We start from the raw sequence: 22,750 nt of genomic DNA on the forward strand, positions 1-22,750 counted from the left end.
CTTAAAAGACTCGTACCGACCTTCTGATGTTTCTCCCTCCAGCCCAGATTAACTCATTTTCTCAGAAATTAGTCTCCTATTTGAAGAAAGACAAAATTCCATTTGCACCACCTGATGCCACGTCATCCCTCCAGATAAAAGAAAATGTGGCCTTACTTCGTCAGACTAATCAAAACCAGGCTACACCCAGTACATCAAAGTTTCTGTAGACTGCTTGCCATCAACTGAGAGAAATAAAACTTAGCACATTCCTTGCCTTTAAATAGTTGTTAACTGTGTAAAGTTTCGTTTCTTTTGCTTAATAAAAAGTAATCTTTTAAACCAACAGTTCATGGATTCGTGTATAAATCCAACTGGCTCTATCTCAGCTTACTCCATCCTAGCAGCTGTGATGAAGGAACCATTGAGAGTTTAGAAATGAAAATTGGCATGTAATTTACAGATACAATTGTTATCATATATGTGTAATTTCAACCTCCTACAGTAATTTTCAGTGGATCAGATTCAGAGAAAATGAGCTTACAAAGGTGTAGTCATGTTGAAAGCATCTCAGTCACTCATAGAATAACAAAGGCTAAATTTAAAAAACTTCAATCTCAAGAGGACATATCCCTGTACTTTTTGCCAAATTTTAACTCTGTCAAAAATGTGTGTGTTATGAAACCACTTGCATTACTTTCTGGCTCACCCTCGTAAGTATAATTCTGAGTCTACCTCCCCCTCCCCCGAAGGAATAGTTCGTGCCAACTCTTCAATCTAAATTGACCAATCACATCTCATCATTAGCATAATGACATACAGCCATCATGTTAATCCTATAATATCACATATGTTTTATGTTATGCATATTAAATATATAAACACACTGCATCTAGCCTGGTGATAAGTGATCAGATCGCAGTCGCGGTAAAAGCACTCAAATAGCCACCGCCACCTGGAACTTTAGTCGCATCTTCAGGAAGAGCGGTAACGTCTTAAGTCCCATCTTCAGGTGACGTCTTCAGTCACATGTTCAGGTAACGTCTTCAGTCACATTTTCAGGTAAAGTCTTGAGTCACATCTTCAGAAAGCAGTAACGTCTTAAGTAGCATCTTCAGGAAGCGGTAACGCCTTGTCCTAGCTAGCAGGTTGGTTAGAACCGCTGTTGAGGTCGCGCGTGAGTAGGGATATCTGATATTCACTTCATCTCCTTTGCTTTCCCTACATACTAGCTTGCCCGTCTCATTCTGAAGTAGCTTTTTCATTAAGGAAATGGTTTGGGCGTGTCCTTTCTATAACAACAGTTTCAAACCAAATAGACTGGTTCTTGGTATGTATTTACGTGGATTACATTAATACTTGTAGTTGTTTATTGTCCCTAATGACATTTAAATTTACATTTGAATGGGTGGACCCCAAACTCTAGAAAAGTACAATATCTCAGGAAAAACATTTCATGTCTGAAAAGTATACGCCCAGCCACAAGCCCAGCTAATAAATGTAGCACTTCAAAGCAACAAGTAGGGACTTCAAAGCTCCGTGTTGATTGGATTTGTCTGCTGCTCCCAACCACCTTTACAGCCTTCTACGGGCGTTGGCGGTTATTTTTTCGGGGAGGCGCTGATTTGCTATTTTCGGCCAGAGATTGCAACCAGGTTTTCATACCGATATGGTCTTAAAATAATTGGTTTATTGGTTCAATGCAAGAACACTAAAATACCTTGCAGCGGCATCTGCACAGCAAAAGACGCTGAATTGCGCACTTCAGAATAATACATATGCAAACATACGATACAATTACTAGTAAATGTTATCATACAAGGAAATCGAATAAAATAACAACTAAAAAGCTTCGTATGATGCATCGAAGATGTTTTCAGGTACTTGTATTCAGAAGTTGCGTGAAATATGGGATGGTGATGTTTTGATAGCGGTTAGTTTTTGCCAATGGGATACAAAGTTGGTTCGCAGCACCTTTTAGGTTTTATGCCGACAGATCGGGAGGGAATAAGAGATAAAGTATGCGGTGCGCCTCATGTTTCACATGATGTGCTATGGCTTCTCTCCATTTGACTTAATCATGCAGTTCTTATTAGTCGGTTGCCATGACGATTTGATTTGCACATAAAAGGAATGCGTATCTGTATCTGTATCTATATAGCCGATATAACCGCCCTTCGGCGTAACACACCAGCTAATACGGTAGGTAGCGTAAGGTGGTGCGATTGGTTAATTGTAATGATGATCAATTGATGATCCAGGCAGAAGAATCGGCCAGGGGCTATATATATATATATATTTCATTAATATTTTAGGTGTTTTCTGTGTTTCGATAGCCTGGTAACCATACCATCGAGGCGCTCGCGTTATGCTCTTCGGCGTTTTAGGGTTGGCTGCCCCGTACAGTTAATTAGCACAGGCCGGGGGAGTTCTTACGGGGTTTGATTTCGTCGCGCCCCGACGTAAACTCAAAAGGCCGGCTACAGGCTCTGGCGGCGAAAACTCAAAGGGCAGCTAATCAGACAGGCTGACAGAAGCAGGTCGGTGCCTTAGAACCGGGCCGGGTAAAGCACCTCAAAGCCGACCAGCGCAGAATGGAACCCTGGCTAGTGTTTCGACGGTGTTATGTAATGCTGCACGCTTTCTTTACGTGTTTGATGATCATTACCTCCATGAAAAATGGAGGTATAGTTTTGGCTCCGTGTGTCTGTGTGTGTGCGTGAACCCATGTGTCTGTGTATGTGCGTGCACCCATGTGTCTGTGTGTGTGCGTGCACCCAGAGCAAGAACGTAAGAACCTCAGGATGGATTGTGACGATATTTAGTATGTTGGTAGGTGTTTTGACGCAGCGTTCAAGGTCGATATTGGGCCTCATGGTGGCTGACCTTAGTACTGCAGCATCACCGATTTTTGTATCTTTTGCCTCGGATATGCTCTGCTCCTGATTTTTGAGAGGCACATAGCTTTTAAATGTAAAGGAGAACGTTTGGGCTCCCGCCCCTAGCCCTTTACAGACGGATAACTGAGTAAAATGATACTCGGCATGCAGGTAGCATAGTCAATCGTCATCATCATCGGTCGATGTGCTTACACACGACGGGGTTATACGACCGCCCCTTACGGGGTGATGTACCCTTTCTTATGGTTAATTACAAGACGGTTATGCACCAGATCTTCTGTCCGGGTGAATGGTGTAAGTTTCAGTTCAGATGACGTAATCTTTTCAATACTCCTGTCTATGGGAGAGAGTTATATATTACACATAGTCATATCTTTATTTCTTAGATACGTCGATGAAGATTAAACACCCAGGTAATAAGATATGCCAAAAAGCAGTTACTCAAGCTACTGGATTTTATTTTGGAAACGGTCAGACGTATAGTATCCACTATCCTTCGTCAGTGACACTGAATTGATCTGGAAGAAACTGATCTTTTATACCCTAACTATGAATGATGACAATTTTAGATGTCTAATATGAGACATTGTAAGACAAAGTCAGGCTGGATTCCAATAGAAACAAAGATAAGGCAAAGTCAAGCTGAGACAATGTTGGATTTCAATGGGAAACAAAGCTAAGACACAATTAATACAAATTAGTAAATTAGCTCCTGTTGTTTCAGTTACAGGAGATAAACGTTTGAAAATTGTCTTCAGCTTAATTAAGTTAATAATCAGATAATGAGCAAAACAGTTAGCTGGCCGAGGAATATGAGTTGCAAACAGACAACTTGTTCGGCATGTTATCTGTCTATATTTGCCAACTACCTGTCGAGCCTGCCACCCAAAATATTTGCATGATTAATTTGGAAATCGTCTAAACTCGCTTCGGTCCATTGTAGGAATACTGCAACCTGTCACATGGCCTCCAACCCGGTGTACGGACAAGACCCGAAGGGCACGGATCCTGATACTGACTTGCGACCAGCTAGCATGCAGCCATATGTTGTTAGCACTGTCGAGAATGATGCTGGCATATCCGGATCCGGGAATGATGCTGGCACATCCGGGAATGATGCTGGCACATCCGGGAATGATGCTGGCACATCCAGGAATGGCGCTGACACCTCCGGGAATGATGCTGACACTTCCGGAAATGATGCTAGCATGTCCGGGAATGATGCTAGCACATCCGGGAATGATGCTGTCACTTCCATGACCATACCCTATAAAGGTAAAGCTACAACCCAGAGCGGACAGGGAAAGCACACTATTCAAACAAACAGCGATACATACATGTGCCATACCCTTGCGATGAAGACACGTTCGAAAGATACCAAGACCAAGGCGCCCATTCAGAAAAAAATAATGGCTTCAACCAGCAAAGAAGATTTCCCAGTTCACTTAGCAGGACGTGATAGAGCCGAGAACAGTGCTGAGGCTCCAGCCCTTTCCGGGGGCGGCGGTACCATGCACGAGTCTCCACATCCTCCAGACGAAGCCTCCGTGCCCATAAACCCCCAACCTAACCTCACGTACGAGCACATGTACAACCCGTGGCCCTCTGACCCCATGCGTGCACAATACGCCTCCAACCCGGTGTACGGACATGACCTGAAGGGCACGGATCCTGATACTGACTTGCGACCGGCTAGCATGGAGCCAGATGCAGTCAGAAATCAGGAGGAGGATGCTGATGATAATATTGACCATCAACCAGCTATGATGGAGCCATATGCCGTCAAATATCAGGAGGAAGATGATGATGATGATAAAGACCATCGACCAGCTAGCATGCAGCCATATGCCGTTGCATATCAGGAGAAAGATGATGATGATGATAAAGACCATCGACCAGCTAGCATGGAGCCATATGCCGTTGCATATCAGGAAAAAGATGCTGATGATGACTCTAGCCTGTCACATGAAAGAGGAGCTGCTTGCACTTCCGGGAATAATGCTGGCACATCCGGGAATGATGCTGGCACTTCAGTCCCACGAAGTAATGACAGGAGCAGACGCGGCACTCGCAAACCCAAGCACGCACAGGGTGTTCCACACGGTCCTCGGGAAGCAGCTGGCGGTAAGATGATATGTCTACATTAACGACGTACTTGTACTTCAATTTCAAGGGGAGTCAAGTAAGTTTATCGACGCCATTTTAATTTTCTAATTTTCCTCCAGGCACCACACCCATGCAGCAGACTGATTGGCAGGCACGTGCCGACGCCGCTGCGAGTATACCCAACCCTATGTACGCCCCCGGAGCAGGTAAGACTTTATAATACTTTGTCAGATTCGTCGTACGATTGCCGTACGATAACAAGCTGATTACGTTCCTGAGTCGCGAAGGTGCTGTACAAGCTTTAGCTGTCTTGTTACGAAATGACACCAACTCGACTGCAAATGCAATACAGACAAATCTGATTTCTTAAGCAAACTATCGACGTCATCTTAATTATCAGACAACAACAAACGGTCCAAAAACTTCAAAGAGCACATCATACAATAATTAAACTTTTTTCTTTTGGCAGACGGTTGTAATGTACTTTTTTGTACTGAGTTATTTTTGATTTGCCTATTTTGCATGAAAATTAAGCTGTATATGTAATTTCCAGCACGAAAATTGGACGAACCCAAATTTTCGACTGTCCATTTCCGGTCTTTCTCAGTCTTTGTATGTCTTTGACAAAGACTGGAGTTTGGCACTCTCGTGTTAATTTTCGTGTTGGAAATTAAAGTTCAAAGTTTTGAAAAAAATCCTTGTTTTAAATCCTCTTATTTTCTAACAGACCGCACGTATCCGGGTGGAGCAAGCGGCCGCTGTGCTCTCTGCAGCTTCATCCGCTCCCAGCTTATATACATGGCCGCGGGTATTGCCGTGCTGCTTAGCCTGGTTGCTATGGTATTTGCCCTCCTGGCGTTCATCAACAATGGGGTAAACAAACACTCCCGTATCATAAAGGCCTGTTGTAAAGCGATTTTTCCGACACAACTTCTGTTCTGTCTATTGAGTTCATCAAGCCATATCTTTCTGTTTTTCCATATTGTTTTTTGACGTTTGGTCTGACGTACATTTATACGTCTATACGTTTGTAGGGGATATCTGAACTATCCACCACTGTTGACTCCTTGAAGAGCAACCAAGACAACACGTCCACTGCTGTTGACGCATTGAAATGTGACCAAGACGACATGCGCCAACTGTCCACTACTGTTGACGCCTTGAAGCGCAACCAGGACAATATGTCTGCCTTTGTTGATGCCTTGAAACTCGACCTGGACAAGGAACGAAACCGAACCGCCGCCTTGGAGCAGCGTCTTTACAAGTTGCCAGGTAGGTTTTTAGCTGTCAAATGTACTATTTATGATGGCAACGTCAGTAGTATAACAGCAGGAAAGTCTGTCACTATCATTACTTCATTAATGCTATATTTACCTTATCAACAATTCCCATACCTACATGATTTCTAGCATGAATGAAGCACGCACACATGTGTGGTATTCAGTATCATCTTATTTACTTCATCAATAATGTCCTTACATGTACATGTGTATATATGCCTGTTATGTTTTACTTAGTTGTTCACTAAAACCATTTACTAATTATGCTGGTATTGAATAAAACTAATGGGAGATATGGCCTTCTGATGCAGTAAATGTAATGGTTTGTCAGTGATGCGATTCTGGAACATTTGAAATATCACCAATATTTGTTTACTTGTTCATTAATTTGTTTCGCACTTAGATAAAATAAATACATGACAATGAATTTTGAAACTGCACATAATGATGCATAAGTTTCCAATTCTTATGTATAATTATGCATACGTTCAGGTTATATATAATTATGCATAAGTTTCCAATGGTTATGCATAATTATGCATAAGTTTTCAATGGTTATGCATAATTATACATAAGTTTCCAATGGTTATGCATAACTATTTATTGAGGTCACCTGAGTGGCGCCGAATGGCAGCTCGCTCCAGACGCTTGCGATTTAGCCCCGCCTATTGTAAGCTCCTCGCAATTCAGCCCCTGGATGCCAGGCCCACCCAATAACCCCCCCCCCCCCATATGACTACATTTATGGCTTTTTATTTTTACTCTTACAAGTGTTTTTATAAAAAAATAGGAAAGTGGTCAGATGTATCAGTCACTAAGAGGCCTGATACATAAGTGTCGTTCAGGAGTTGGAGGTACTCAAATTTGGCTGGCAAAATTCGATCCACTTGGTGGTTGGAAACGCTACGGGCCAGTGAGGTCTGTCTGTTAGCACAGGGTTCTTTATATTGGAATTCAAAACAAATGTTTACTTTGATTTTCTTTTTTTTAATCGTTTTCTAGAGGAAGACTGTGCCGAGTACCAATCATCAGGATGGACAACAAGTGGAGTCTACAGAATCGGCATTCTCCCTACTTATATGAAGGCGTACTGTGACATGGATACCGCAGGTAGGGTTTTTTTGCAAAACATGGCAAGTTATGCCTTTACCTTTTATTCTACATGTGTGTGCGTGTGCGTCTGTGTGTGTGTGTGTATGTGTGTGTGTCTGTCTGTCTGTGTCTGTGTGTTTGTATTTGTGTGTATGTTAGTGTGTGCGTGTGTATATACGGGCGTATGTGTGTATGGATTATTGTATGCATATTTGTGCGCGTGTGTTGTATGTTTGTATGTATGTATGTGTGTGCGTGTATGTTTTCCCTTTTCACTAACAAATTGCTTACATTTTTTCCTATTTCCTACCTTTTATTCTACATGTGTGCGTGAGTGCTTACATTTCTGTCCTATTTGCTAACCTTACTTTCTCCCCACAGGAGGCGGTTGGACCGTGATCCAGCGGCGGCAGGACGGGTCGGTTCCCTTCAACCGGACCTGGGAGGAGTACAAACTGGGCTTTGGGAACAAGAACGGGGAGTACTGGCTGGGGACCGAGAACATACACTTCCTGACCAATCAGAAGAACTATCGCCTACGGATTGACCTAAATGACTGGAACAATCAATCACGCTACGCAGAGTACAGCACCTTCAGGTAAGTCATACACTTTCAGGTGAGTCAAACACCTTCAGGTGAGTCAAACACCTTCAGGTGAGACAAACACCTTGAGGTGAGTAAAACACCTTCAGGTGAGTAAAACACCTTCAGGTGAGTAAAACATCTTCAGGTGAGTAATACACCTTTAGGTGAGTAAAACACCTTCATGTGAGCAAACAGTGCACAGTTCTTCTGCGACAGGTAGTGTGCAACAACAAAAAAGTGACGAAAGGCTTCCGAGGGTCGACTATATTTGAATTTACTAAGCCAAGTTGCAATGCGGCGTACCGTGGAATTTTCTTTATAATTGGCTCGATTACTCGCAAGGCTTACTAGTATCTCATTTGACAATATCAGTTGTGTTTGCCGATTTTATCCACTTCAAAAAGGCCTGTTTTTTGCGCATTATTTTCTATTTGTAGAAAATATTGTAATTTCCCTCTCATTTTTCCAAATTAGAGAAGTTGAAGGATCGGAACTCAGTCTTGTACCTGAAGGAATATCCTCTCACCCCATATACAGTTATTACGCTTCAGGATAATTCCCTGGTAGAGCTGGTCGCTAGACTTCAGGGTGTGTCGCCTCCAATTGAAACCCCAAATAAACTGGGGTGTGCTCCCTTAAAAGCACCCATCCTGAAAAAAGTATTAGCCATGACAGCGAACAAATTGCATTTTTCCCATGAAAGTGTGTAGCCCCGAACCGGATTTCGTAAGCTTTGATATGATTCCATGCTGTCATATAAACGAACGGATTTGCCCCCCTCTCCAAGCCTTCCCCGCAAACACGGTCGCAAAGCCTTCGAAGTGTGTGTGCTAAGCATAGATTACATAACATCTACCGAAACATTGGGTTTTCTTCTACTGCATTCTTTGGGGCACATGGAAATAGCATCTGTATGTTTCAAAGTTGCTCCTAGATCGAGGAGCAGATGTTTTCCTATGAAAAAAGCCATTTTTGTACTTTCCTTTCGAATCAAGTGTCAAGTTCGGTGTGGCGCTAGTTCTCAACATTGAGACAAATAACTGACACTAATCAGAAGATACACCCCAAGGTCTGTTTATTTAAAGACACTGACACCAAACTGTACAGCCTTATCTTAGCAGATGTCCTTTTTATTCCTCCATAGCAGCGAGAAGCACAGCAAAATTCTCCATCCTAACCAAAGATACAACATCTAACCTAAAGTTCTTGATCAGGATCCGGACTGGTTCGCGTGGGGTGTGCAGGAGGCCATCCAGATCCGTCGACAGAAGAGCACTTTGAATAAGGACAGGGGGCGCCACTATCTGAGACCTGTGTATGACTGTGTCTTGTCACGTGACAATGTCCATCAAACGTCACGTGACAGAGAAACTCCAAGATGAGATCCCCGGGTTGACGAAGAGACAGAGTTCGTCTCGAAAGCTTCCCCAAGCTAATTGAAATTTAGTTGTGTGTATGTTGTTTAAATCTTTGTCAAAAGTAAAACATATAACTTTACTTTTCTACAAAATAAAAGGAACCTGGTCTAACGAAAACGCTTGAACAGGAATGCTAGGTCTATTCTCTACCAGATAAGAGCAAAGATTAACGTTTTAGGTGCATCCCGTTGAAATGCGGAACTTAAGACTGCATCATCCACACTTTAAAACATAGGTTAGTGGCAAGCATTTCGACTTCATGATCTTAACTACGTCTTCTATGTGTTTTTTTTTCTATTCCAGTCAGAAATAGAAGGAAAGTGTATTCAATCGCAAGAGCGCCCCCTGTCGTTCCAACATGGCGCAGATGACGTCAAATTAAAAGCCTGACACATCAAGCACGCATTTATGGACTAAAACCTCTTCCTTAGGAGGGGCGCCACTATCTTAGACCTGTGTATGACTGTGTCTTGTCACGTGACAATGTCCATCAAACGTCACGTGACAGAGAAACTCCAAGATGAGATCCCCGGGTTGACGAAGAGACAGATGATTGTGCAGCCTCCAATTGAAACCCGAAATAAACTGCGGTGTTCTCCCTAAAAACCTGCAGGTGAGTAAAAAATCTTCTGGTGAGCAAAACAACTCTGTAGTTGATATTTGTTTGATATTCCTATCCAGGGTTTCCGGTGAGTCGGACGGATACCGGCTGCACATTTCCGGGTATTCGGGCACCGCGGGAGACTCCATCACATTCTACGACAACGGGTATATGTTCTCCACTGTGGACAGGGATAATGATGGCTGGGCCGGCCATTGTTCTCAGCAGCATGGACAGGGTGGCTGGTGGTTTGGGAGTGGCTGTGGTCACTCCTTCCTCAACGGCCGCTACCTGGGCAACTGTGGGAACTCCTGTCCAGCCTTGCAAGGTGCAAACGCGCAAGGTTTGATGTGGGTCCTCTGGAGAGGCGGGCGTTACTCCCTAAAATATGTGTCTATGAAGATCAGGCCATAAACAATATAATCCCTAGACTACACGTGTAATATCTGCTGACACTTTCAAAGAATGTATTTATCAATAAAATCAGAAAATAGATAAAGCTATAACCAATTCCTCCCCGAATAATAATTGCATTTGGTACGCACATTAAAAATCACCATACATTCCTTACCGATCGGCAATTGGATCACTAAAATACTTTTATCTTTCCTAACGTACTAATCATTTGCTGCAAGAGTTGGTGAGATTTTATTACTGTATATATGTTTACCTTCATGACCAGGGAAACACATTGTTTTTGCTCCTTTTTTTTTCTTCTCCCAAGCATATAAGGTCGATGACGTCGACCTGGACCAGACAGCTGGCACCTTGCATGGTTAATGGTGACGTAGTAGACGACCTGTTGTGTTCGATTATATTGTGTATCGAATTCCTTTTGGACAGAACTAGCCCCAGTCACCATAGTTATGCCGAAAGTGGTTATACCGGATATATAGATACAGATACAGAATAGTTGACTTATCATTCTATACAGTACTTGTAGATTTATAATACTGTGTGTGATATAAACATCTCTCAATGTATTGTACCATGATAACTTTATAATAAGATAACCGTGGCTTGTTGTGACAATTAAAAAAATTCAGAATGCTGTAATGTCATTTTGTCTTGTAATTATATCATGTGCTGATGGATCAAATCTTTGTGAAATCGTACATAATGGTAATAATAGCTGCAAGAAAGCTGTAATACTGATGTCTTCTGACATGATAAGACAATAACATTCATTGACATGGCGTTTACGTTCTGATCGACAGTCGGTGCAGTGTAATTTGGGACTGGTTAATCAGGACACGATGAAATCGGTATAGGTCGTATACCATGACTACTTTGGGGTGTCCTGGTTACCCCATTTATCACAGTTCGACCGACTGTCGATCTATAACCCAACTTTCCTGTATGAGATAACTCCATGCTTTGTTTCAAAACTAAGTAAAGAAGACCTATTGTAGTATCATTGTGGTTTTATCTTTGTTAGCTGTAATAATGGTCATTTCTGACACTATAAGATAAGAAAATCTATCGCGTTTTGATCGACAATCGGGTAATCAGAACATGACATAACTTGCCCCTATGACCTTTACTCCGGTCGGCATGTCCTGGTTACCCAATTCATCTCACTACCACCGACTGTCGTTCTATGACCCATTGGACATTCCTGTATAAACAGTGTATTAGATAACTCCATTCTTTGTACCTGTAACTAATAGAGGACTTGATGATGTGTCTTTGTGGTTTATATATTTGTTATCGTTGCTTTCGGGCACTGTAACAATGTAGACAAACGAGTTTGCGAAGAGCACTGGTTGCAGTACTTAAGCCGGCCGAAGAGTGTCCCTTTTGGGCTGTGCTGACTGTGGAAGACACAAGTTACATTGTTTTTTTACACTATTAAAGAGCAAAAAAGACAAACTGCATTTTTTAGTCAGTAGATTTTGGTACGTAAATGCTCTTGTGTAGGTATTCTGTGCAAAGGTTCGACTCGTGGTGACCCCCTGGCGGAATGCAAGCCGCCCAAACCGGTACCGTGTGGGGACCGAGATCTCCTCGGGGGCAGTGGCAGAGTCACCCGTAAGAATTCCCGTTGCGCCACCCGGTGGCACGAAAGGTTCGGTTCGACCGATTGAAAAGCACCGATGGTCGATTTTATACCGTACGTAACAAGTCTGACCACTTTAGGATTGATAACGGACTATCATGGTTCCTTTTAACAACACTGCGTACGGATTTTGAAGAATGGCCGGGACGTGGCAGAATTGCTGACGGGTGGATTTGCACCTGCCCCCGCCGGCTAACGTCAGGCGACCCGGTCAGATCCCTGTTGTTTATCTGTATAGCTTGTTAAAAAAAATGCGTCCTCACGATTTCCCACTAGAATAAACTTTATTGCCACCATACAAGCATAGACTAAAGTCATGTAATAGCAAATTATTCAGCATCTAGAAGGACACAATCAGCGATAAATACAATCAGCCAGTAAGACGGCCTGTCTCGGGATTGTCTGCAGACATAAGAAGTGTATCTTTCTCGATAATGAACAAGTTTAGCTATCAGTGCTTGAGTGGCAATCCATCGACAATTTTTCAAGTACAAGTAACATGATCCTAACTGTGGAATCTCGACTCTCCCCTTAGAAAATGGGAGAATGACAGAATCAATCCCCTCTTTAACACCTGCCCGTTCCGAGGTTTTTCCTCTAACATAGACAGCAACCGAAGACATACCTGTGCTGGGGGTGAGGCTCGTTCTCAATCAGGTGTAACGTAGCCAATAATAGAGTCCATCGTATAGGGGTGCCTGTGGGAATATTTCTTGTGGGCATGTTGGTTCTGGAGCCAAGAAAACCCTGAAACTGTTTTGTGCCCCAGAATCTTTTCATTTAGATGTTGAAAGGTAATGCTCGTGTTATCTTTGTTGGTGTGTAATCAAAAATGGCCGTCAGACGATTAAAAATGTACAGAACATAAAGGCCAGCAAAGGAGACGTAAGAAGTGTTTCTTTCTCGCTGATGAACAAGTTTAACTTTCAGCGATGACAAAATTTTTCAGATTTTTAACTTACGTCCTACCTGTGGAGCCTTGACTCCCTAATATGGCAAACCACAGTGGGTAACCCCCTGCCTTATACCTGCTCGTTCCAGTTGCGCTCACGTCATTCACATCTTAAGTTCTACCTGTGCTGGAGGCGAGCCAAACGCCCGACAGGTCGTTCAGCAGCAGGTGGGACGCAGTTCCTTAACTCAGCTTCCTCCAAGCCATTCAAGTTCTTAACGTTAGACGTTTTCCTTCACATCTTTCCTTTGTTGATAGGTAAATAAAAACCACAGCGGGATGATTCAAAAGTTAAAGAACCTAAAAGTCATCAAATCAGACATAAGAAGTGTTTCTTTCTCAGTAATGAACAAGTCTGTCATTGCTTGCGTGCCTCATCTGTATCTGTATCTATATAGCCGGTATAACCGCCGTTCGGCGTAACACACCAGCTTCTGTATCTGTATCTATATAGCCGGTATAACCGCCGTTCGGCGTAACACACCAGCTTCTGTATCTGTATCTATATAGCCGGTATAACCGCCGTTCGGCGTAACACACCAGCTTCTGTATCTGTATCTATATAGCCGGTATAACCGCCGTTCCGCGTAACACACCAGCTTCTGTATCTGTATCTATATAGCCGGTATAACCGCCGTTCGGCGTAACACACCAGCTTCTGTATCTGTATCTATATAGCCGGTATAACCGCCGTTCCGCGTAACACACCAGCTTTTGTATCTGTATCTATATAGCTGGTATAACCGCCGTTCCGCGTAACACACCAGCTTCTGTATCTGTATCTATATAGCCGGTATAACCGCCGTTCCGCGTAACACACCAGCTTCTGTATCTGTATCTATATAGCCGGTATAACCGCCGTTCCGCGTAACACACCAGCTTCTGTATCTGTATCTATATAGCCGGTATAACCGCCGTTCGGCGTAACACACCAGCTTCTGTATCTGTATCTATATAGCCAGTATAACCGCCGTTCGGCGTAACACACCAGCTTCTGTATCTGTATCTATATAGCCAGGATAACCGCCCTTCCGCGTTACACACCAGCTTCTGTATCTGTATCTATATAGCCGGTATAACCGCCGTTCGGCGTAACACACCAGCTTCTGTATCTGTATCTATATAGCCGGTATAACCGCCGTTCCGCGCAACACACCAGCTTCTGTATCTGCATCTATATAGCCGGTATAACCGCCGTTCGGCGTAACACACCAGCTTCTGTATCTGTATCTATATAGCCGGTATGACCGCCCTTTGGCGTAACACACCAGCTTCTGTATCTGTATCTACATAGCCGGTATAACCGCCCTTTGGCGTAACACACCAGCTTCTGTATCTGTATCTACATAGCCGGTATAACCGCCCTTTGGCGTAACACACCAGCTTCTGTATCTGTATCTACATAGCCGGTATGACCGCCCTTCAGCGTAACACATCAGCTTCTGTATCTGTATCTATATAGCCGGTATAACCACCCTTCAGCGTAACACACCAGCTTCTGTATCTGTATCTACATTGCCGGTATGACCGCCGTTTGGCGTAACACCCCAGCCTCATGTTATAACTTCTTGCATATATTTACTGTACACGATCCTGTCTGCGGAATCTCGACTTTACCATTTTATGCAAAATGGGAGAATCAAACCCCTATTTTACACCTGCCCGTTTTACATCTACAAGTTCTGCCTCTTGCATTCACAACCTCTTAAGACACACCTGACCTGACGGACGTTTTTAGTCAGGTGTTGACGTAGTTCCCTAACGTCAAACATGTACCTGTGTTGCTGGGAAAACAACACCGATCAGGTGTCAGGGTGTGACGCAGTAGCAATATTTTACTTCCTCCAGGTGTTTTAGTTTATTTCCTCCAAAATGGCGAGTGCCGTACTGCTCGCTGTGTTGGCCCTGTGCGTTAGTTTCCCTGCCCGAGCCCAGGATGTTAGACCCCACCAGGAGTATGCAGATAAGGGCTACTGTACCTACACCTATGTGGTTCCGCCTGGGTCCCGTACTGGGAGCTTTTCTCCGCCACGTCTAGAGGAACAGCTCGCCGAGACCAAGGAGGAAACGGGCCGCTTGAAAAATCAGGTGGATCTCTTGGTGCAAACCTTGCTGGGTCTGCAGTCAGTTCTCACGTCCAGGGTGGACAGTTTGAGCGCTGAACTGTCAGAGGAGAAAGTCAGGAGTGCACAGCTGGAACAGAACCTGACACAGGAGCTACAGGAACAAGAAACCCGTCTCCAAACCCAGGTACAGAACCTGACCCAGGAGCTACAAGAACAAGAAACCCGTCTCCAAACCCAGGTACAGAACCTGACCCAGGAGCTACAAGAACAAGAAACCCGTCTCCAAACCCAGGTACAGAACCTGACCCAGGAGCTACAAGAACAAGAAACCCGTCTCCAAACCCAAGTACAAAACCTCACACAGGAGCTACAAGAACAAGAAACCCGACTCCAAACCCAGGTACAGAACCTGGCACAGGAGCTACAAGAACAAGAAACCCGTCTCCAAACCCAGGTGCAGAATCTGACCACAACCTTTTACGAGCATGACGTGATCATCAAACAACTGCTGCAGGTGAGTGACAAAATTCTATCTTTATTCCTGTTCATACTGCACAAAAGTAAACCCTTAAGCATGGCTTGAATTAAGCCTCCATAAGAGCAGTCATATTTTTTCGTGCCCAGAAGGTGGGACTGGTGAACTCAGCCGAGTGTCGGTCACTCGCGGTCAAAACCAGAACGATTCATAAGAATTGTGTTGTCCTGAACAATAGAGGATTCACCACAGTTGGAAGAGGGCCCTGCCGGACTGTTTTTTGGCTCTCTCGTGTGGCCCCGTGGGACACCTTGCGGCTTTTTGAGTACGTACGCCTTGGCCCTGGGCTCATTTTGACTCCGTTTTAGTTGTTTTCTTGTGTGTGGCTTTGGAGCCAAACCGGGACTTCATCCGACACGGGATCCCTTACAAATGTACCATAAACAAGCCCTACGTCTTTCAGGTTCACTCGAGCGTCCGGAGGTCAATATGCATATGTCTTGCGCGCTTGTATAGTGCCAGCACGAGTCACACTCCGTTAAGTTCACCCTCGGTCATTTTTTATCAGACCGGCCTATAGTGTACCCCTGTTACTGTGATTAGCTGCACTATATGAAGTTGCACTGTCTTTCAATTTAACCCTATCCAGACTGGGCTTGTTTGGATTAGCTTGTCGGGGGGGGGGGGGGCTTTATAATTTCCGAACGGCTTACTCTACGATCACCAAATTCGCAAGGGGTGATGTTCTCGTTGATTTTTATAATTTGTGAAAGTTTGATATCATTATAACGTAGTATGACGTAATTGTGACGTCATGGCTTGTTTTTGTTGGGGAATTCCATAATACCTAAAGATATCACACAAAAAGTTACCAATAAAGGGTTTCTTATGAATATTCAAGTCTTCTGACTTTTGTTGTCAAAGTTTAATTTAGAAATTTGTGAATTTTGTAAAATATGCCTTACAGAAACCCACTACCATGGCACGAAATATTGTAAACGTATTATATTTTCTGTAGCTTGTTGCCAAGAAGAAAATCCTATCGCAAGCCGTAAAGGAGTTATATACAACGTCAAAGTTGGCGCAGGCACTTTTAGCCTCTCCCCCCGTCTGGATAGGGTTAAAACTGTGATGATCATGCCTTTGGGAGCCTCGTGTACAATTTCTTACCACGTGTACTGAATGATTCACAAATAGACAATTCCTCAAATCCTTCAATTCAAAAAGATAACAAGCCCCCCTTTGGACACACTTCAGTGAAGTAATACCTCAAATTAGGTAAATTAGGCATTGATTTGTATGATTTGCAGGGGTGATTTCTGAAAAATTACATTACTTATAAAACAGCTGCAATTCACAACATGCATGATCTCGCACGTACGGGCTATCGACAAGTCAAACTACATACGCATGCAGCAAAAGGATCTTGAGATACAGCTGCGAACAGCATAACCATCCGGACTCAATCAGGGGGTGATTCTCCTTCCTGGAGTAATGACGTCATGTTTCCCACCTTCCATGTTTGTGTTCTTGTGAGTAGCTGGTACCGGATGACGTCAGCACCACGCTGCCTAGTGACGCAGTGCCCAACACTGTCGCCCCAATAACTGGGATGACGTCACCTATGGAGATACAGCCTTCCACTGGAAGCGCCGAAAGTAGAGCAGCTGAGATCACCACAACAACTTCAGCCACTCCTGGCGCGGCGCCTGTAATCGGTGAGAAATCTACAGTCTGTATAGATTAGAACATCTAGTGACATGTACTGTTTGCTCTCCTTTTGTAAGAAATTTACAATGAATCTTTTTATTTCTCAATGTTTGGGAATTGAAATAAAATACATCTCTCGTAACGACCATCTAGCTACCTGCCCATCTGTCAGTCAATCTTTTTTTCTTCTCCCCCCTCTCTCTCTCTCTTTCTGTCTCTCTCGCGATGATGATTATGCAGTGTCGTTTTTAGGAATGCAACTTCAAATCCGTCTTGTTGGCGGGTCTACTCTGCTTGATGGCCGAGTGGAGGTCCGAAACGGTACCGGCCAATGGGGCTCCGTCTGTGATGACAACTTTGACCTGCAGGACGCTCATGTTGTCTGCAGACAGCTCGGCTTCGGGGCGGCCCTGGAGGTGAAACCGGCGGGTCATTTTGGGGAAGGTTCGGGGAACGTCTGGCTGGACGAGGTGGCCTGCAGGGGCATCGAGACGAACCTTGGAGACTGTCCTGCTGACTCCTGGGGACGGAGTGACTGTTCACACAAGGAGGACGTGGGGGTCGTCTGTGCAGGTACGGGCGGCTAAGATATAGAAAACATTATGGGAAGGTTTGGGTGATACCTACGAAGCATTTGTGCCAAATTAAAGACCTTTGTTGTAACAGAAGCAATACACATTGCCCAAAACGGAAAATAGAATATGTTTTGTTGTGCCCAGGAAACGCAGCTCTTCGGCTGGTTGGCCTTCCGGCTCCCTGGAAAGGACGGCTGCAAATCCGGCCGTGGCGAGCGTTAGAGTGGGGTGCCGTGTGCAACACCGGCTGGACCGAGGCTGAGGCCGGGTTCGTGTGCAGACAGATGGGTTATACCGGCGGGGTGACGTCATCTGGGCAGGCAGACATCGGAGAAGGGTCGGAGAACATCTGGCTGGGTGACGTCACCTGCAGCGGAGACGAGACCAACATCCTGTCCTGTGACTTCAGCTGGGAACCTTCTGACTGTGATCATAGCCAGGATGTACAGATCATCTGTACAGGTTAGAGACACATACATACATTAGTTCGCGTCATTAAATAGGTCAGCCATATAAAAATTATATGATCTAGAAAATAAGGCTAGACATGTTTAGGTTATGTCGAGCAGGTGAATAGAAAATTCAGTGTCAATATTTTTTCACAACAAGTGAAGGGGAAAGTTGATGATTTATCAGTAGTTGTGATGGCACATATACAGGTGGTGTGTCAGTCCGCCTTACTGGCAGCCAAAGTCCGTTACAAGGCCGAGTGGAGGTCCGGAATCGCCATGGAGACTGGGGGACGGTCTGTGGTGACGGGTTTGACGACAGGGACGCCCAGGTGGTCTGTAGACAGCTCGGGTATCGGGATGGAGTCGCCACGGCAGGAGGAGACTTCGGAGAAGGGACGGGAAACATCTGGTTACAGAATGTCGACTGCAGCGGGGCAGAATCTTCTGTAGGTGACTGTCAGATTCAGAGTTGGGGCAATCAAGACTGCAGCCACAGTCAGGACGCAGGGGTCGTCTGTACAGGTATGGAGTTTACGTTACATCTGTTATGCAAAGTCGTTACTTTGTTTTTTTGTATTTACAAATGCAGAATGGCATTGCCTTTACTGACATCTTTACCATAAATAACATTCAGGATTAGTCTTCATTTACGCATACATTTGGTGGTTTCATGTAATATGTTAGTTTTCAAGAGTATAAAAAAATGACAAATGAAATAGCTGTCATCTATCGACTTTCTTTTATAAATTCTGCAGAATCAGTTTGATGACTGAAGTAAAACGGTTAAAATAGTAATTGATTAAGGAATGTTTTTAACTTAAACCATCTCAATAGAACGACAAGTATTCAATGATAAGATGCCCTCCTATAATCTTAGGTGCCGTGTCCGTCCGACTTACCGAAGGCCAGACTTTATCAGAAGGCCGAGTGGAGGTCCGGCCCGGAAATGGAGACTGGGGGACGGTCTGTGATGACGGGTTTGACGACAGGGACGCCCAGGTGGTCTGTAGACAGCTCGGATATCCTACAGGAGTTGCAAGGGTGGGGGGAGTTTTTCCAGAAGGAACAGGAAACATCTGGCTGGACAATCTCAACTGCACGGGGAACGAGTCTTCTGTAGCGGACTGTGAGATCAACAGGTGGGGAGACCACGACTGTACCCACAAGGAAGACACAGGAGTCGTCTGTGAAGCAGGTATATGCTATAGAATCATGTACATCTTTTGTTCTAATGTTAACTGTAATTGAAGCATATTGTCGGCATTAATATTGGAAAAAAATTTTTTTTTACTTAGGCCATGTTGGTTTGATCTTTGATGACATATGCGCGAATCAGCTTTCATCCGTTTCCAAAGAAAAAAGTTTTGGACCGTACTGTAAATCGTATAATGCAGTTGTAAAATGAGCACATATATATCGAAAAAAGACATGATAGTGTCATAGAATGCCAAAGTAAATTCAAAAGTTAAAGAAGTAGGTGTAAAAGAACAAAAATGGAGATGTTTTTTGGTATACGATACTCTGTATTTAGTCATATTTTCATCCTTCTTGACCGCATCTATAGATTTCATAATGAAGGCAATTTCTTTTTGGCTAAACTTTTATTTCATTTACACGCTCGCATCGGTTTTGGGGATCCCAGAGAATGCCATCCAAATAATCAAATCAACATGATCTTATTAACCATTTTGTAGGGGAAGACTGTGGCAAGTATCATTCGTCAGGATGGACAACAAGTGGAGTCTACCCAATCGTTCTCGGACTCCCCGCTGATGTGGAGGCGTACTGTGACATGGATACCGCAGGTACAAATGTTGTGAAGCATGGTGGTCTGTCGTGTATATGGTGTTTCTTGATAATGTCGTGTTTCTACATTTATTTGTTCATGCGTATGTAATATTGTGTAAAAAAAGAAGAAAAAAATTAAACTTATTTGATCATAAAGGCCTTCAACTTTGGCGTGGTGAAATTATGAATGTTTTTGTTGAATATGACTATGAAGTTCAATTTAAAATTTCTATAATCACTACTTGCTTCTCCCCACAGAAGGCGGGTGGACTGTGATCCAGCGGCGGCAGGACGGGTCGGTTCCCTTCGACCGGACCTGGGAGGAGTACAAACTGGGCTTTGGGAACAAGAACGGGGAGTACTGGCTGGGGAACGAGAACATCCACCTGCTGACCAATCAGAAGAACTATCGCCTGAGGATTGAACTTTTGGACTGGCAAGGGGAGTCATGGTGGGCAGAGTATAGCACCTTCAGGTGAGTAAAACACCTTCAGGTGAGTAAAACACCTTCAGGTGACTAAAACACATTAAAGGGATCAAAAATAGCACCTTCAGGTGAGTAAAACACCTTCAGGTGAGTAAAACACCTTCAGGTGACTAAAACACATTAAAGGGATCAAAACAACTATAAGTGAATAAAACAACTTCAGGTGAGCAAAACCCCTTAAGGTGACTAAAATACCTTCAGGTGAGTAAAATACCTTCATCCATATGTGTTCGTGTTGATGTCTGCGTGTACTTATTTTGTGTACGTAATCATTATTAGCAGAATCAAACAGTTTACTTATTTTCTTAGTTTGATGTTCCCATCCAGGGTGTCCGGTGAGTCGGACGGGTACCGGCTGCACATTTCCGGGTATTCCGGCACCGCGGGAGACTCCATGGCTTACCACAACAGGCAGAAGTTCTCCACTGTGGACAGGGACAATGATGACTGGAGCAGCGGCCATTGTTCTCTGCTGCGCGGACCGGCCGGCTGGTGGTTTGGGAGCTGCAGCCAGTCCCTCCTCAACGGCCGTTACCTGGGCAACTGTGGGGACTCCTGTCCATCCTCGCAAGGTGTGGTGTGGTACCACTGGAGAGGCTATCACTACTCCCTGAAGTCTGTGTCTATGAAGATCAGGCCATAAACAACTTTCTGCATTACCTGTGTTAAATCGGTTGAGAGTTTTTTATGAATTTATAAAACACCAACATTATAAAATGCTGCCTAGGCAGACCCGTGTAATGAGTTGTATCATTGTCAAGAAAGAAAAGAAAGAAAATAAACCCAGTAATATTACTTGTCTGGTCATGGCCAACCCTCTATCAAATCACCTTTGATTAACAGATAAAACTTGTTTGCTCATGATCGGACATTAAATTTTGCATATGTGCACTAATAATTTGCTGCGTTTTGTAAGATTTTCACTTTTTGTATTATATCCTTAATCAATGGTTGTAGCATTTTGGCTGTTGCTGCTTGCATTATACCTCACGTGGAGCATAACACAGCAAACGGTAAATGAAACTTAGATATTATTAAACGAATACATGAAAATACTTCTTTTCACTACGGTAATCAGAAGATAACATTTACTATTTCCAAAAGTATGAAGAGCAAATTCATTTCAGTGATGCAAATAATATGTAATGGCTATCATCAAGAATTAGATGACAACTTAATACATTCAAACCTTTGTACGTGATGTCTCTCTTACAATGTACAGTTGTATCATGATGATCTTGATTAGAAGCACAACCTTGTCTTCTAGGGACATTAGTTTCAGAATGTTGAAATGCGCTTTGCCCTGTACTTCTATCATGTTGTGATCAGGAAGCCTTGGTAGAATATTACATAATGGCAAGAAAATCGGTAATAACACTGCTTTTTGAGCTGATAAAGACAATCACTTGCGTTTAGATCGACAGTCGGTGCAGTATAATCTCTATCTGGGTAATCAGGGCACATCACAGTTTGACCCTATGATCTGGAGTCCTAGTTACCCCATTCAGCAAAGTACGACCGACAGTCCATCTAGACCGAAAGAGACTCCTGTAATCGATAAGTAAACGCAATTCTCTGTACCTTAAGCTTATAAAAGAGGAATTGATACAGCGTCTTTGTGGTTTTTATATTTGTAAGCGTTGCTCTAAGGCACTGTAACTGTGTAGATGGATGCAATACTTTAGCCGGCCGTTGTGAGTCTCTTTTGGGCCGTGCTGACTGGAAGACACAAGTCACATTGCTAATGGTTTACACTAAGAGCAAACAAGACTTTTGTTCAGTCAGCAGGTTTTGGTACGTAAGTGCTCTTGTGTTGATATTCTGTGGAAAGGTTCGACTTGTAGTGACCGCCTTGACCAAATACAAGCTCAAACAGGCTCTGTGTAGGGACCTAGATTTCCTCGGGGGCAATGGCTGCGAGGGTCTCCCGTAATATTCCCGTTGCGCCACCCGTTGGCGCGAAAGGTTCGCTTCTACTGATTTCAAAGCGTCAAATGGTTTTTTCATATATAACAGTTTTTAGCACTTTCATATTGATCAGTTAAACCATACAACGGAATAATAGTTTCTTCTACAGAACTATGTACGCCGTTTAAAGAATCACCGGGTCGTGGGAGAATTGTTCACGGGCGGATGGGTACCTTCCCCGCCGGCCAGTGAGAGGCGACCCGGTCGGATCCCCGTTGTGTACACGATGACTGAACCGATTTACGTCTACTAGTTA

At 43.8% G+C, this 22,750-nt stretch overlaps 1 protein-coding gene across 2 annotated transcripts; it reads left to right on the forward strand.

The window, feature by feature from the left end:
- Positions 1-14,833: 14,833 nt before the first annotated feature.
- Positions 14,834-21,496, forward strand: LOC118407455 (deleted in malignant brain tumors 1 protein-like). 2 transcript variants are annotated; one of them, XM_035807930.1, is made up of 9 exons: positions 14,834-15,553; positions 17,055-17,232; positions 17,477-17,797; positions 17,944-18,261; positions 18,459-18,773; positions 19,129-19,446; positions 19,946-20,056; positions 20,298-20,514; positions 20,836-21,496. In XM_035807930.1, exons 1-9 carry the CDS (start codon positions 14,846-14,848, stop codon positions 21,167-21,169), a joined length of 2,820 nt encoding a protein of 939 aa, XP_035663823.1. In that variant the 5' UTR covers positions 14,834-14,845; the 3' UTR covers positions 21,170-21,496. The 2 variants fall into 2 exon arrangements, with proteins under 2 accessions (XP_035663823.1, XP_035663824.1); XM_035807931.1 differs by having other exon boundaries at positions 20,854-21,496.
- The last annotated feature ends 1,254 nt before the right edge of the window (positions 21,497-22,750 follow it).

Source organism: Branchiostoma floridae, unplaced genomic scaffold (genome assembly GCF_000003815.2).
Source record: "Branchiostoma floridae strain S238N-H82 unplaced genomic scaffold, Bfl_VNyyK Sc7u5tJ_1353, whole genome shotgun sequence".
Taxonomy (NCBI): domain Eukaryota; kingdom Metazoa; phylum Chordata; class Leptocardii; order Amphioxiformes; family Branchiostomatidae; genus Branchiostoma; species Branchiostoma floridae.